Genomic DNA, 15,623 nt, shown 5'->3' with positions numbered 1-15,623 from the left:
CTCATTCTCAGCTTCAAGTGGGATTAAACACCTAAACTCCATCCACAAGCACATTTCAAATAGATCTGCTAAACCGAGCTGTGCCTGTGGGCTAAAGAAAAGAGTGAGAGCGGAGGTATAGGGAACAGTGTGATTGGTCTAATAGGTATCAACACTTCAAACTCCTCCAGCCAGGTGTTTTGTAATCAGAAACACAGTATTTCGTGATGGAAATTGCATCGGTCACTAAAGGTGGCGCAGACTTGGATTTAGGCGTTTTTTTGACCAGTGAGCTGCAGATTTTAGCTATTTTGCGCTTTATGTAGCAACAAAAGTGGATAGTGTTTCATTCTACTTTAACTTGTTGAAACTTTTTCTTTGGATCTGGGACAAACTGTCTACCAACGGAGGGAAGAGAAAGTGCATTTATTGTACTTGCAGGTCACCGATTGGTTGCAGATTTTGAGTCGCTGACGTTGAGTGACGGAGGATCCATTTTGCATTTTTTTCTTGAGTTTTCCGGACTATCTTAAAACTTTTTTGGGTGTTTGTTAATGTGTGCGTTGTGTCACCGTGAAAACTGCTAAACATGCCGCCATAGACACACATGCAGAACACCCCCAGCATGATGGTCACTGCAAATGATCAATGAATATAGCGCTGCAATAAGATGATTTTATTATAAGATGGTCGTGTGATACCATGAAGATGACAGTAAAGAGATTCTGAGGTGGCTGATGGTTCCGCTGCTGCGTATCCATCTATTTATAGAGAGAAAAGTGGACGGCGAATACGTTTTCACTTCACCTGGATTGATTTGAACCTGTCAGCGCATGTAAACGCATTAGCTTATACCCACTTCTCTTCCAAGCTAACATACGCTACGCTAAACCCATACATCTCTTTGTGTGCGATGTTGACAGTGATATCTTTGTCGAGCGTTCCCAGACGCTTCCCACCAACGGTTCCCCCCCATTTCCGCTCCGGAGATTCTCGCGTCTCGATGCTGAGTAAGCGCTCAAAAGGCCCGAGTCAGCTAAGGCTTATAAAATAGCCTGTCAAATTCACAAAAGAACGCCCAGGGACCTCTCTTGAACTGAATGATATGCTGTGTGCTGTATGCCGAAAAGGAAAAATCAGAATGAACCAACCGGGCAATCAGATAAGAAAGAACATGGAGAGCTTAGTCATCGTGATAAACCTAAGAATAGCAAAGCGGAAATCGTTTAAATGTCAGCGCTTACTAAAAGTCTTTGTCACACTTTTGGGACAGCTCAGTTCAAAATGCAGAAAACTATGTGCTGTCTGATCCAAATTGTTGAGCGTTTTACCCAGGAAGTGAGCTGTTAGCATGCTAGTTGTTATTAGCATTAACTAGCAACAACTAACACGTTCTGACCTTAGAAAATCGTGAAATGTGCTTACGAAATACTCGTTCTCATAGTACTCTAGTGAGACCTCTACTCAAAATACAATAGGCTGTGTGCTGTCTGATTCTAATTATAAAGAGTTTTACCCAGGAAGAGTGCTGTTAGCATGCTAGTTGTTGTTAGCATTACGACAACAACTAGCCCACTCTGACCTTAGAAAGTTGTGAAATGCACTCTCGTTCTTTGTCATAGTACTCTAGTGAGAGCTCTACTCAAAATACAATAGGATATGTTCTGTCTGATTATAATTATAAAGCTTTCGAAACCTCTGAGGACCAGGAAGTGTGCTGTTAGCATGTTGGTTGTCATTAGAATTACCTTAACACCAACACTCTGCTCAGACCTTTGAAAGTTGCGAAATACGCTTAAGGATAGTCTTTGTCGAAGTTTATCAAGAGCTCTACTCAAAATACTATAGACTGTGCACTATTTGTATCTAATAATTAAGAGCTTTATCCTCTGTGATTCAGGAAGTGCGCTGTTAGAATGCTGGTTATTGTTAGCATTAGCTTGGCGGCAAAACTCTCAAAAATGTTTATCTTGTAACTGTACGGTGACAATATTTAATATGTAATAAGTTTTGATATGATCCAATTTCTAGTTTGATAAAAAAGTTATATTTTGTTTCCCCAGATACTAAAGAAAATAATACCAAATCCTTTGAGCAAAATATTTGGTATTTCTTCAATTTTTGTTTTTATTTTTTTTATTTATTTTTATTTTTTTCAGCTAAAAGTCCCTGAAATATATAACTTTTTTTTTTTTTTTTTTTTGGTACAGTTTTTCGAAAATTTCAGAACGACTCATGGTTATGGTTTCAGTCTTTCATTCACTTATAACACAATGTCAGTTAATAAATACTTGACCACTGGATTTCAACTTTTTGAAAACATAAGAGACTGACTGCGAGATATCTGCCTGCATACGAAAAATAAAACACAAAAATGCAGCCGTTTTCCTGTGAAAGAGTAGTCCTTCGTCTATTCAGAAACGGAATTTAAATGTGTGTGTGATTTGAAATTCATTGAAGTTTTGCAAGTTACGAAGATTAAAACACTTGTTGCCAGATGCCAATGAAACACTCTGAAGTATTGAGAGATTGAAGGAATGCTAAGACGCTAAATGAAATCTTGTTTTTTTCCATTTTTCTCAAATCATTTTTCTCATTTATATTTTCAGAGTGACTCAAACGCTTGTAGCAAATTGTGTCTACTGACAATAGATACATAAGTCCCACTACTTCCATTTGAATTTTAGGAGTAACTATTGCATGGTTGAATTAAAAGTAAAAAAGCTCTGTATCCAATTTTTCCATGTCTTTGAGAAAATTTGACTCGCTCCTGTACAGATATATTGTATAAGCAGCTTTGGAGATCAGTTTATAAAGTCTTTCTTATTCAACCAGGAAGTATGTGGTTAAAACTGTGGTTGAAACTGACCAGCGCTTATAAACTCATCATGGTGAATAATTAAAATGCTAGAAATGCATTGAGGAATAACTTCGGACCAATATAACCCATTTAAAATGAATTATTTCTTTTTTCACATTTTGTTCCAGTTCAGATAAATTGTATAAGCTGCTTTTGAGGTCAGTTTATAAAGTGTTTCTTATTGTCTTATTGAGAAGCAGGAAGTATGTGGTTAGCATAGTAGTTAGCGTTACGATGACAGCATAACTCGCACCTTTGGTCTCTGAAAGTTGAAGTGAACTGCGCTTATAAACTCATTGTGGTGAGTAATTAGAATGCTAGAAGTATGTTAAAGTATGTTGAGGAATAATTTTGGACACTGCAAACTGGAGTATAAGTCGCATCTGAGTATAAGTCGCACCCCCGGCCAAACTATGAAAAAAAAGTGCGAGGTATAGTCAGGAAAATACGGACTATTTTCACATTTTTAAGACAGAAAAACAAGGTACGGCGTCTTTAATATGATTCATCTCAAGTGTTTAGCTCAAGTAGCATATATTTTTTCTGTATCACATATTAGAGGCATCGCTGAGTGACTGCTTGAACCTGAAGTAGAGTAGCACTTTACATGCATTAGCTCAATTACTTCGAGATTGCGATGCCATGTTGCTAAGTGACATAGTTTTGATAATCATCCTTTCAGTCAGAGCTTTGGTTCGGCTTATACAGTTAAAATGATTTTACCAGTACATTTGTGACATTTTTTGGTCCTATCTAATATTGCACTATGTACCTTATCTGGTGGTGCGCTCGCTAGCCGCTTGTTTCCATGGATATCGCCTTGCTTTGGCTTGAGATGTTCCACAGTATGTCATTAAACAACACAGATCTGACCTGTAACTCGACCTGCCGACTTGACCTGCCTGTCTAGATGGATACGTTTAAAGCAATACCGTGGAAACAAACAAAACGGTGACATCTCCATGGAGACTAGCAGGTGGTGACGGACCCTCCATCAGAACAGTTACGTAGTATAACTTTAAGATAACGGTGAACATTGTGATTTGTAGCAGCTTGTACAACACTCACGCATATGTACTGTATATGGCTTGGTGCTCGTTAAAACCATATTATATCTGCTGGAATCAATAGCTAATTATCCACAATAGAGATAAAAAATACTACATGCGTAACTGCGGGCTTTGGATGTGTTGGACTTGTATATAACTGCATGCTATACTGTTTTTCAAGGTATATGTATTGACGCATGTTTGATGTGTGGTAAGTCATTGTTTAGGTTATCAATAGGAAAGACACTCCCCCTGGTATGTTAGCCAGCATAGTCTACAGGCAATGTTGGTTTTTGCTAATAATGCTATGTTTAAATGCTATGAAAAAGGTTAAAATAGCATGTGTTTTTATGTGTTGGGATACAGAAGCCAACGACGACTCCCTCTGTGAAGCCGCTAAGCTAGTTTGCAAGTTCAAATGTATTAAAATAAATTCAAGAAAAGAATTTTGGTGTGATGTAAATGTAAAATGAAAAAATATGATTTTAGTTTGGAAAAATGTGGAAAAATAGACACGTTTGATGGAAAATTCCAAAAATACAAGTTATGTTTAATAAAAAAAAACAAAAACAAAAAAAAAACAAGAAAAAAGATGGCATACTTATTTCCACAAAAAATAAAATAAATTAATAATAATAATAATAATAATAATACACTTCCACACTGAGTGTCTTCACTGGCTTCTGTTCAATGCTTTTTTTGTATCTACAACAATGCTTTTCCCCCGTACAGCTTGCTCTTAACTGCTATCACCAACAATTATTCCCACTTGCTAAAACATACACATTTGACATGTATAATTGACCTCCCCAGTATCGGAACCCTGACCGAAATTTTCTACACAAATATTTTTCCCAATATTTTTTTTTACCAATCTTTTCTTGCTCTGAATTGTGGTGATTATGACATGTTTGAAATTTTTCTTTTCTTTTGGGGAAGCATCTTTTGAATTCTACTGAAAAACAAAAGGAAAAATGTCTTGTCTGTTCTTGATCACTGTTTTGCTTGGTTTTCTCCTTCTTGGTCCTTATAGGTCCCCTTACAAAGAAACACTCAGATGATAGTGATTCTAGTGACCGCACGGACGATGAAGGTATTATTTTTTTGATGCCAAACTGAATGCATGACAAAATGGCAACCAAACCTATTACTTCCACCCTTCTTTCCCTATATGCAAATTTTGAAATTTCTTCTTTGATTTTCTTAAATTTTGTCCTTTTTTTGAAAGTGATGGACATTTTGTTTTTGCGCTCTTTTTGGGCTGGATGTGTTTGTCCTTTCAGCTTGGTGTCTCTATTCAAGTTTACATGTCTTCTACCACACATTTCTTTGATATTAACTGTAACTGTTAACGATAGACTCCCTCTGCTTGGGTTTTGCCGTTTCATTTGAAGTTTTTCATTTGGTTTTCTATGTTGCATCCCACCGGCAGATCAACTGTGTAGATATTAACCCCAACTTAACACATTCTTGCATGAGTTATGATTTTTGTTCAAATTTGTCTTGTTTAAAAAATGCTTCGTTACTGGCTAACTGGCTTGTGAGGATACTAACATGACGTTTGGAGCGTCAAATCAAGCGTTCTATCAAGCATTCTAAAATATATATATATATAGATATATAAATCTTTGAAAACTGTGAAACTGGAGCTAGCTTGCGAGATGCAGTGGTTGTTATCTAGCACCGCATGGCTTCCACTCCCATAGAGCGGAGTCAAAGCTAATTTAGCGCACGCCGCTCCACTGGGTTAGCTTTGCTCGCGCTAGCATGGATGAACCAAACCGCGAATGACTTTTCCCGAAGCTAAAAATAGAAACAGATCTAACGCTAATGGGTTTAAATGAGTTGCTTTTTACAAGTCTTGAAATGACATGTGATTTTCACCCCCATCGAGATCACAATCCAACCCAAGATAAAATAGCTACACACCAAAACCTTTGCATAGATATAAGATAAACATATTTAAATACTGACACTGACTTCACAATGATAACTTACTTCCTTGACACTAAAACGGCTTATTATCTGAGTTGCTTAATGACTCAAATCCAACACGAAGAAAAGCCTTCAACTTTGCAAATTGCAGTTTAAAGATATGAGTGTGTTTCAGAATGATGAAAAATTAGGGTCATTGCCAAGCGATTAACAATTTAAAACAACATATTATATACTTCATATGGGAAAAAAAGTCCTCAAAGTGTTGTATATAACAGAAAGTTGAAACCCATGAATACCAATTGGTGTAAATATTGTCTCAAAAAATTGTGTCGTCTCACACTATTGCAGAAATTGTTGACTTTTGGTCCATCAGACAAACAGATAACGAGATAGCGTAATCCCTCATTCATCCAGGAGTGATTCAGTGTATTGGTTTGAGGCACTAGGATTTATTCTAATCTGAGTGAACTAAGTCCAGCCCCAAAGGGAGTTTCGCTCTAAAAGTCCTCCCTTTGGGGCTGGACTTAGTTCACTCAGATTAGTATTGACCTTATTCCTCCACACCCACTTTTGGCGTAAATGCGACTAAACCGAACTTTCTTTGTGGTGCTTTTCAATGGGGAATTTGGGAAACATTTCGTAGCTAAACTATGAGAAAGTAGGTTGATTAGTGTAAAATGTTAAATGTGCACCAACAAGTCAGGAATGTATCAATTTTTTAGGGCTTTAAAATGGCTTTTTCATCCATATAGAGCAGTTTTGCCATCAGCCACATGCAAAATAATCGAACCCAAACAATCCTGGTAGCTCAGGTGAATAAACCATAGTGCCCGAGCCTGTACAATAAAACTGAAAATGTCTTTTGGATGGTCTTGATTGCAAAAAGTGTCCACTTGACCATCACTGAAACCTTCTCTACAGTCAAACAGATACTTTGCAGTCTTGTAAGTATCCAATATTTGCAGAAAAATAGATTCTGTAGCTATTTCAGTGTAGATTACCCACTACTTGCCTTAATAAATAACATCAACAACCATCTAAAACCTGCACTAACACCCTCACCCCTTGACCCATTCCCATTATTATAGAAATGATAAATCAAGATGTCCAAAATGTCCGTCTCTGAACTTCACCCTGATACTAAGCACGCTCCTTTTCTCAAGCATGTTCACTGGAAAGGCCCACCCATGCGCTTGAAAATTGCCTTGCTGCACATAGTAATTTCAATTCCACACATTTGGCAGAGATGAGGTTCCCGCGGAGACCAGCGCAATCTGATTGGCCCAGAGAAATCACCTCACCGACGCCGCCTCTGCACCTGTGAAATTCACCAAAATAAAACCAATCAGATCTGAATCAAAATGAAAAATGAGTAAGCTAGATGTAATTGGTCCTAAAAAAAATCCATTTTTATCTAATTTAACCCTGCAAATATATCTTAAATAGTGAAGATTTCCGCACCAACCAAATCTAAATCTGGTTGAAACTACTTAAATACGACTTATGCCTGTGTCTGCTATATATTGCAGCTATAATCTAAGACACCTGTGGATCTTTGTTAGAATTTAGACATCTAAATCGCAATATTGATCTAAAACAACTTAATGAAATTACGCCACCGAATCCTACGCTTATCACTGATTAAGAAAATAAAACTGGAGAACGGAGTGAGTTCAAACGGAGGTTAGATCAGAGCAATGACGTCTTGAAGAATAAAAATGACTCAAGCGTGCATGAATCACTCTAAATACAACTTTGAGAGGGTAAGTGAGAAGGGATAATGATTGTAATATTGTTAAACGCTCTAAAAAAGTCAGTTTTTGCATAGTAGGTCTTCTTTAAAGGCCGTTTTGAACCATGAGTGAGGAACGTGAGTCACTTCTAACTGTTAGCTCCATCCAGTTAGCCCTTTTTTTCACTAAATGTTGCACCATGACAGAGGAACAACTGTGGGATTGTCCTCGCGAGCTGTTTCCGTATGGTACTCATCCAACTCAATTGTCATTTCTGGTTACGTTTTGGCTCTCATTTTATAAAACGCAAAGGCGGCATCGTTAGCTAAGCCTTTTGTCTTTTGGACAGACTAATTTTTGGAGATTTTCAGTAACTGTAAAAGGTCAAATGGTAAATGGTCGAATTTTTATATAACTCTTTTCCACCTTCAAGGCAATCAAAGCGTTTTACATCAAGGAACCACTCACCCGTTCACACGCACAATCATACACCAGCGTACGCAGACACTGGGACAAAGGTGAGTTAAGTGTCTTGCCTAAAGACGCAGCAACAGCATTCAAATGTGGGAGCTGGAATCGCACCGCCAACCTGTGGATCAGTGGGTGTGACCGCTCAACTGGTGTTTATGGCGAGAGCGGGATTCGAACCACCAACCTTCGGATCAGTGAACAAACACTCGACCAACTTAGGTGTCAAAAATACCTCTAGAACTTTAGTTTCACTCAAATTTGAACTCACAGCGAGCGCCAAAGATGCTAAGCTATTTAAAGATGGCTATTTTAGCACTTGTGAAAATGTATTAACTTTAAAAACACAAAGGAGCTCATTTCATTACAATTTACTGACATCAACCAATAGGGAGCAAGCATTTTCAGACTTGCTAAAAAAAAAAAAACACTATAACAACACTATCATTTATTTGTATCATGAAATGTATACACCAAGTGATGAGCTAAACTTTCCAAATTTGATTATTTTACATAATATAGTCCATCCTTTTTTTCCCCTCTCAGCCTAAAAAAATTTTTGCTATTTTAATTAAGCTAAGAGGGTTACATATTCACATATACAACTGTTCTTCTATAAATGGGGTCAAGCATAATGAAAAATTGATAGGATTAGCAATCTCGTTTCACACACTGGCCTAATACAATGCACTCAGAGCCCTGTGCATTTCCATATACGGCCTTATACATTATATATCCAACGTTCTGAGTTTTTCGAGGGAAAAACGGAATCTATTTAAAATGAAGTCTGTTTATAACAGTGGGTAAAGGTTAAAGCATGTTTAGTTTCATAGTGAATACATACATTTATTCTAAGAAGTAAACAGCAAACAACAAAACAAAATAAAGCAGTGGTACCTGATTTTCAAACTATTAAAAGAAGAGGTCATTAAGCTGTGACTCTAACTTGTTCCTAGCTCTTGTAAATCTATTGGCACTTTATACTAATGACATGGGCAAGTTTTTTTTTTTTTTTTTAATTCTTTGTACAGTATAAAAAAGTAAGGCCAGGTAAAATATTTTTCATAATGTATAAATATTTGATGTGTGCTATGGAATTATGGACCCAAATACTAATAAGTCATTTAATAATACATTTTTTAATGATGAAAATACTGTACAACTATACACCTCCTCATGTCCATGTATCTGGTAACATATAACACTATTATCAGAAAATTATCTGAAATCAAACAATGTCCTGCCAAAATAAAAGAAAAAAAGAGGGAAAAAATAAATAAATAGATAATATTATTAAATTAATGATAAAAAAATTAATAAAACACATACCAAAAATTCTAACAAAAGTGTGTTTTTGTTTTGGGTTTTTTTTTAACTTTTTTTTTTTTTTTTTTTAACTTTTTTTTTTTTTTGTTATTGTTCTGGTAACATAAAATATCTGAAAATTATCTGAAATCAACCAATGTCCCGCCAAAATAAAATAAAAAAAAAGAAAGAAAGAAAAATCTAATAAAATAGATAATACTATTAAATTAATGATTAAAAAAAATAAAACACACACCAAAAATCCAGAAATCTTGTGTTTGGACTGACAAAAGGCCATTTTTTTTAATATATATGTAAACTTATGAAGATCAAAATCAGGGAACAAAAAAAGTTTTCACAAAAGAAGAAGAAGAAGAAAATGTCTTTCACAAGAGCAAAAGTGCGCATGAGATATAACAAACATATATATGGCACTTGACGAATCCACACACAGCGCCACTAGCTTTGAACTATAATGAGCGCGGTAAATTGGCACACCATGACGGACATCCACGTGCACCGTCACAAAGCTTACTTACAGAATATGCATAGAGCCAAAAGTGTAGACACAGTTATTTCCCCGAAAAAACATCCCCGTGTAAAATTAGCATGTTTCAGCTTTGAGCGCAGTAAATATTTTCTATCAAAAAAACCTCTGGAGCGGAGATAAAAGGAGCACATATGTAAATGGGACTTCTCATTCATTCATGTATTCAGACTTTAACACTGGTACGCACAGAAATGCTCCAAAGTTAGCCCACAGGGAGCCTACGCCGCACCCATTCACGCTACAGCATCGAGTTTTAAATACCATCGGGTCGTGTCAGTCATTCTTAAAAGTTAATGTGCAATGAAATGTTAATGGAGATTTTATTTTTTACAGAAAATGAAAAGTTATTGGCAGATATATTACACTAACTCCTGATCTATATTATAATGTTGTGTTCTCATTGAAAAAATACCTGGAGTTTCATTGTTTTGTTTCATTTACAAACGTTATACGCATAAATCCTGCAAATTTAGGCTGTGTTCTTCTCTCAAAAACTCAAAACACTCGGTTCTACCTTGTGATGTCATGAAGTGGTAATACGTGAAGCGCTCCACTGTGTTTTTAAACTTCATGCACCTTCACTAGACTCATTCTTAATTTCTCTGTGTGCCAAGGGGATACGGTGGACTTTCTATGGCAATCTAAAATTTAAAAAACAGTTTTAAGAAGGCAACAACTGTAGAATATCGTAGTGCACTGTAAAGTAAAGTAGTTCAAAAGTACCAACTAATGACATCATAAGGCAGAGCAGAGCGTTTTGACCTTTGGAGCTGGTGTAGATAGCCCAAAACACAAGTCTGGGTATCTTTTTGAGGAGATAACAATGTTCAAACGTGACTAAAAAGCTCACACGAGGCAATTTTGCGTAATATAGGACCTCCAGAGAGCCTATACGCAAAGATAAACCATGACAGAAGAAGCAAAAGACGAAGTTTAAATCTGTCAACTGGACAAATCGTTGCAGGAGTGAAGACGTTTCGCTGCTCATCCAAGCCGTTTCTTCAGTTCTGGTCAGATTGCTGGTGGACGCAGCCTTATATCACGAGGGAAGAACACGTTTAAGACTCTTAAAAGTGTTAACTCCGCCCATCTAGTCCTTTTTATTACTCTGACGTTGAACCATGACTGAGAAAGTGTCTGAAAAAGTCACGGACAGTTGTTTCCACATGGTTCTCCTTCAACTACGTCTCTGATTGGACCATTTTTGTTCTTCCTGGCGGTTGCCTACTAACGAAAACGAAGAAGAAATCGCCCACGATGTTCAAAAACACAAATGTTATTCTGAACATCTTTCGCTTTCCGTGAGCCGTTCTGGACACATACGGTGGAAATTGCCTAGACGTTCCATCATTAACTTGATTTCTAAAGCTATATATTGAAACTTTCCACTTTACTAGCTTGATGAGTCAAAGTCAACACTCCAAAACTCCTTACGCTACAAAATTCAGTCATTTTAAAGTGCACACTACAAAGAGCCGTCCTTGATAAAACTCTAGATAGATACATTCCCTCACAGCTAGCTCCTCTCTTCAGTCTTAATAAGCCCTCTCTACTGTATAATGTGACAAAGTAAACAGCAATTACACCCAAATCAGGCGAAAGCTAACTCTGACGAACGCTTTGATGTGCAGCGGTTCTCACACTTGGCTGCGTCGGGATAGATCCGAATCCCTATACCCCGTGAAATCCTGCGGACGATACCAGATGTGGGGCAGACGGCTAATCCTGTTCAATTGTAACGCGCAGAGGAGATTATCATACAGGCGCTAATGCTACGCTACGCTCTTAACCTCTGACCTTTGGATGCCTGAGATGTAAACTGGAGGAGGGCATGGATCGGCCGGAGGGACAGGACACCGTGAGTGCGTGGAGGCGTGGAGGTAGCCGTAGCGCAGCGCGGGAGTATTTATAGGACTATCGCCACCCTGGTTCTGACTATGCCAACGTAGTGCTAAAGCCTAACGTTAACAGATTGTGGGCCGATGAGTTGCCAGAACTGTAAGAGGACAGTCTTCTGAAATGTGTTTTAATAAGTACACTATAATTAGCACACTTTTGGCTCTATGCTATCATTTGCAGGGCTAGTTAGCATTACATTAGCTTACCTGCACAGACGGATTCATCTTTTAGCAGCTGTTTGTTGCTGTCATTGTTGACCCTGCAACTAATTAGTACTTCTTAGCTTCTGCGCAGTTTTTTGGCTTTATTTTAGGTCAGATAAAACTACTGCAAACCAAATAGATAACATAATATTTGATAGATAACATTTTAAATTTGAGTCATGCTCAGAAAAAAAGAAAAAGAACAAAGAAAATCCAATTAGTTTTCCATATATTTGAGCAATGGTCGTGAACTTTGTATATAAGCAGTCAAAATGGGTTTTCTCCGTAGGGTGGCTGGGTGCTCGCTTAGAGACAGGGTAAAGAGCTCAGTCACATGGGAGGAGCCTGGAGTAGAGCTGCTGCTCCTCCACATCTGTTCAGGATTCCTCCTAGATGCCTCTCTAAGGAGGTGTTCCGGGCATGTGTCACCAGAAGGAGGACCCGGGGAAGACCCAGGACACGCTGGAGGGATTCTGTCTCTCGAATGGGAATGCTGGGAATGCCTTGAGGTCCCACCGGAGGAACTGGGGGACGTATCTGGGGTGAGAAAAGTCTGGGAGTCCCTGTTTACACTGCTGTCCCCGTGACCCGGCCTAAGATAAGAGGAAGAAAATGGATGGATATTTGAGCAATGTTTGTCCCACCCCAGTGTAGCTATACGGTATCAGCAGCTCTTCAGATCAAAATATGTCCGCTGTGTGCCATGTGCATTTAATTAGAAACCTTTTTTTTTTTTCAGATATTTAGGATGTGCGCGTTAGCATACTAGTTTTCGTTAGTTTTTTACCATCACGGCAAAGCTCTGCGCTGGTCTCTGAGAGTTATGAAAAGTGCTTATAAACTCATTGCGGCGAGTATTTAAGATGTTCAAAATGCATAAGGTAAATGAGGAATAACTTTGGACCACTGCAAACAGTTTAAAATTAACTAGTTAATTTTTTCTCGTTTTTAAGACAGTAAAAAATCAGCTGCTGTCTGCATTATAACTTGATTTGAATGACACAATATCTCACACGTCTGCCTTTTTCGTATTCCTTATTGGCATATAATTTACAGTAATAAATTGGTCGGATTGCACACTTTCTCCTCAGCTCCTTGTTATAAGTATATGGTATATATATATAGTACAGTAACCGCAGTAGCTTAGGTCAAAGGGCATCTCCATGGATACTATAGATATCTACATCACCTGGACGGCTTTGATCGTGCCAACACTCCGCTGTAACCCACCCACATACGCCAGCCGACCAATTAACTCTCAGTGTGTTCAAGCCCCATAAAAACGCTCTTTCATCTGGTTCAAACACGGAACATATACTAGGCCACTGGAAGCACTTTAAAGCTGCTATTTGTAACTTTTAGACATCAACTGGTGGCCACTAGGGGGAGTAGAGAGGAAAGTAGTTCAAAAGAAGTAGGAAGAAGATGTTAGCGTGTAAGTTTTTTAAGGTCTTGACTAAAAAAAAAAAACTAAAAAACCCCACAAAACTTGTATTTGATCATTATCAGTCAGTTTATAGTCCGGTGAGGATGTGTTAGGATCGGGAAGAGATAGAAACACTAAACTATATGGATGCAAACATTATAAAATTTAAATAATTACTAAATAAATAGATACATAAATCAATTAAATAACAAAAATTAGATGATAAAAATGCTAATATTTTTACCAAATTATAGCAATGTTGTAAGTCAGGAAAAAAAGAAACAGAATTGAAATACAAGTTAAAACAATACAATATGGTTAGTCATAAAGGTGCACTATGTAACTTTTCTGGTAGATCTTCTCCATGGAGATGTTATTGGCTTGCCTGGGATTTTCCACAGTGCGCAGTTAAGATTATTTTTCTCCACGGAAACAATCGGGTGAACTAGTCAGAGTTATAAGTCTGATCTGTGGAGAGACGACCCTGCTCACTGTAAGAATGCATGTTTTTTTAAGGAGGAGGTATTAAGCAAAATGCCATGTTATAATGTTGTTCCCTCATCAAAAACATGCCTGAAATGGTTTTAAATGTTATTATTGCACGTTTGAGTAGTCTAGCAATCTATTTGAACCATCCTTACAAAATTTGAATCCTCCTTATAAAAACATGATACAAAACTGTACACAACAACTGCAGTTTAGCAAAAGACAAAGTTTAAATCTGTCAACTGGACGACATTTCGCTGCTTCTTCAGTTCTGGTCGGATTGCTGGTTGACAGAACTGAAGAAGTGACTTGGATGAGCAGCGAAACGTCTTTACTCCTAGAACTTTTTGTCCAGTTGATAGATTTTAATTTCGTCTTTCACTATGGAGCAGACCTGGACGACTGAGGGATTACACAGACAACAACTGCAGCGGTTTCATTAGTGGGATGCACGCTGGTTTTGTTGCGATAGCGCTCCAAAGGGGAAAGGGGTAAAAATGAAAAATAAATCATGTTAATACGTTGTTTTTGGCGAATAAAGCATTTTTAAAACAATAAATGGTAACATGGTGATCTAAATATGTTATGTGTTAGCAGTTAATGCAGTAAAATATACACTCTTTAAGGTAATTTGGTGAAAAAAATACAAAACCGAACAAAAAAAACCTCCAAAAGCTATTTTATTTGGTTATTCCAGGCAAACCAAAAACATGGAGACAAGCAGGTAGCAGTACCAAGAAAAAGCTACATAGAGCAGCTTTTTTCCAATTCCAATCTTCCCACTAAAAGTTGGCGTTTATCTGGTCAGTTCCACCGAGTCATGTGGTTTGAAGTGGAAACATATTGCATTCCCCCCCCCCAAGAAACTAAAATAAAATGAAAATATAATTCTCTTGTCACATTTTTTACAAATTGAAAGTGAAAAAGTGGTCCAATTAGGGACTTGCACTGCCATTTGTGTGCGATGGGATTTTAATAATAACTCTAACTTGGATATTTTTAAATAAATATTCTGAGCACATTTTTAAAAATCCCCAAAAATTCCAATGATCTCTGTCTGTTCTCTCATCAAAAACGTGCTCATTAGACGCAATAACTACAAGTACAAAGAAACACTCGCACTTATGAACAAGTTGGATCATTTTGGAGAAATCTTGCTCTGTTTCCCAAATTGGCAAATAGTTTTAAATCTTTATTTATGAAGATCCAGCAGGTTCCTCCAATTATAAAAAGACACTCAGTTCATGAATGCAAATGAAAAAGAATGTCAAAATCCACTAATGGAAAAAAAAAAAAGAATGAAAAAGAAAAAAAGAAAGAAGAAAAAGAGAATTTAACACTTAAGCAATTTTTAGCTGGTTCTTGTTGGCTTTTAATTTTACCTTTTCACATTGTAATTAAAATGCATTACTATGGAAACAAAAAAATGTGAATTAATAAAAAAATATATATTATTGAATTACTTCCTCTATTGCAAACTGTCCTGCAATGAGGAAATTACAGTGTTGCAACAATAGGGCTGGACACGGAAACTGAAAAATACTGGCACCAAAAAGCCACTGTTTGTTTGGTGCCAACTTCTGTTTCCTTAGCTTTAAATGCTAGCAACAATTAGCCGATTATTTATTTATTTATTTTTTCATGTTTTTTATGCGTCACGACTTGGCCATGCACAAAGGAATAGCACATAAAGCACTCAGGTTTTAACATAGGCCTACGTGCGTCCA

The 15,623-nt window shown here is 37.2% G+C and overlaps 1 protein-coding gene across 5 annotated transcripts in view; it reads left to right on the top strand.

The window, feature by feature from the left end:
- nlgn1 (neuroligin 1) overlaps positions 1–15,623 on the top strand; it is a 481,058-nt gene that overhangs the window by 135,638 nt on the left and 329,797 nt on the right. Inside the window, exon 3 of one of the 5 annotated variants that reach the window (XM_055221276.1) lies at positions 11,886–11,915. The exons of 3 other annotated variants lie outside the window; for them this stretch is intronic. In XM_055221276.1, coding sequence (XP_055077251.1) covers positions 11,886–11,915 — 30 coding nt within the window. Of the gene's footprint in view, positions 1–11,294; positions 11,357–11,885; positions 11,916–15,623 lie in introns of all 5 variants that reach the window. One more of the 5 variants, XM_055221274.1, reaches the window with a different exon arrangement.

This window comes from Periophthalmus magnuspinnatus, chromosome 4, assembly GCF_009829125.3.
Source record: "Periophthalmus magnuspinnatus isolate fPerMag1 chromosome 4, fPerMag1.2.pri, whole genome shotgun sequence".
Classification (NCBI taxonomy): Eukaryota; Metazoa; Chordata; class Actinopteri; order Gobiiformes; family Gobiidae; genus Periophthalmus; species Periophthalmus magnuspinnatus.
Note: the sequence above shows the minus strand (reverse complement) of the source record. Positions and strands in the feature narration are given on the sequence as shown.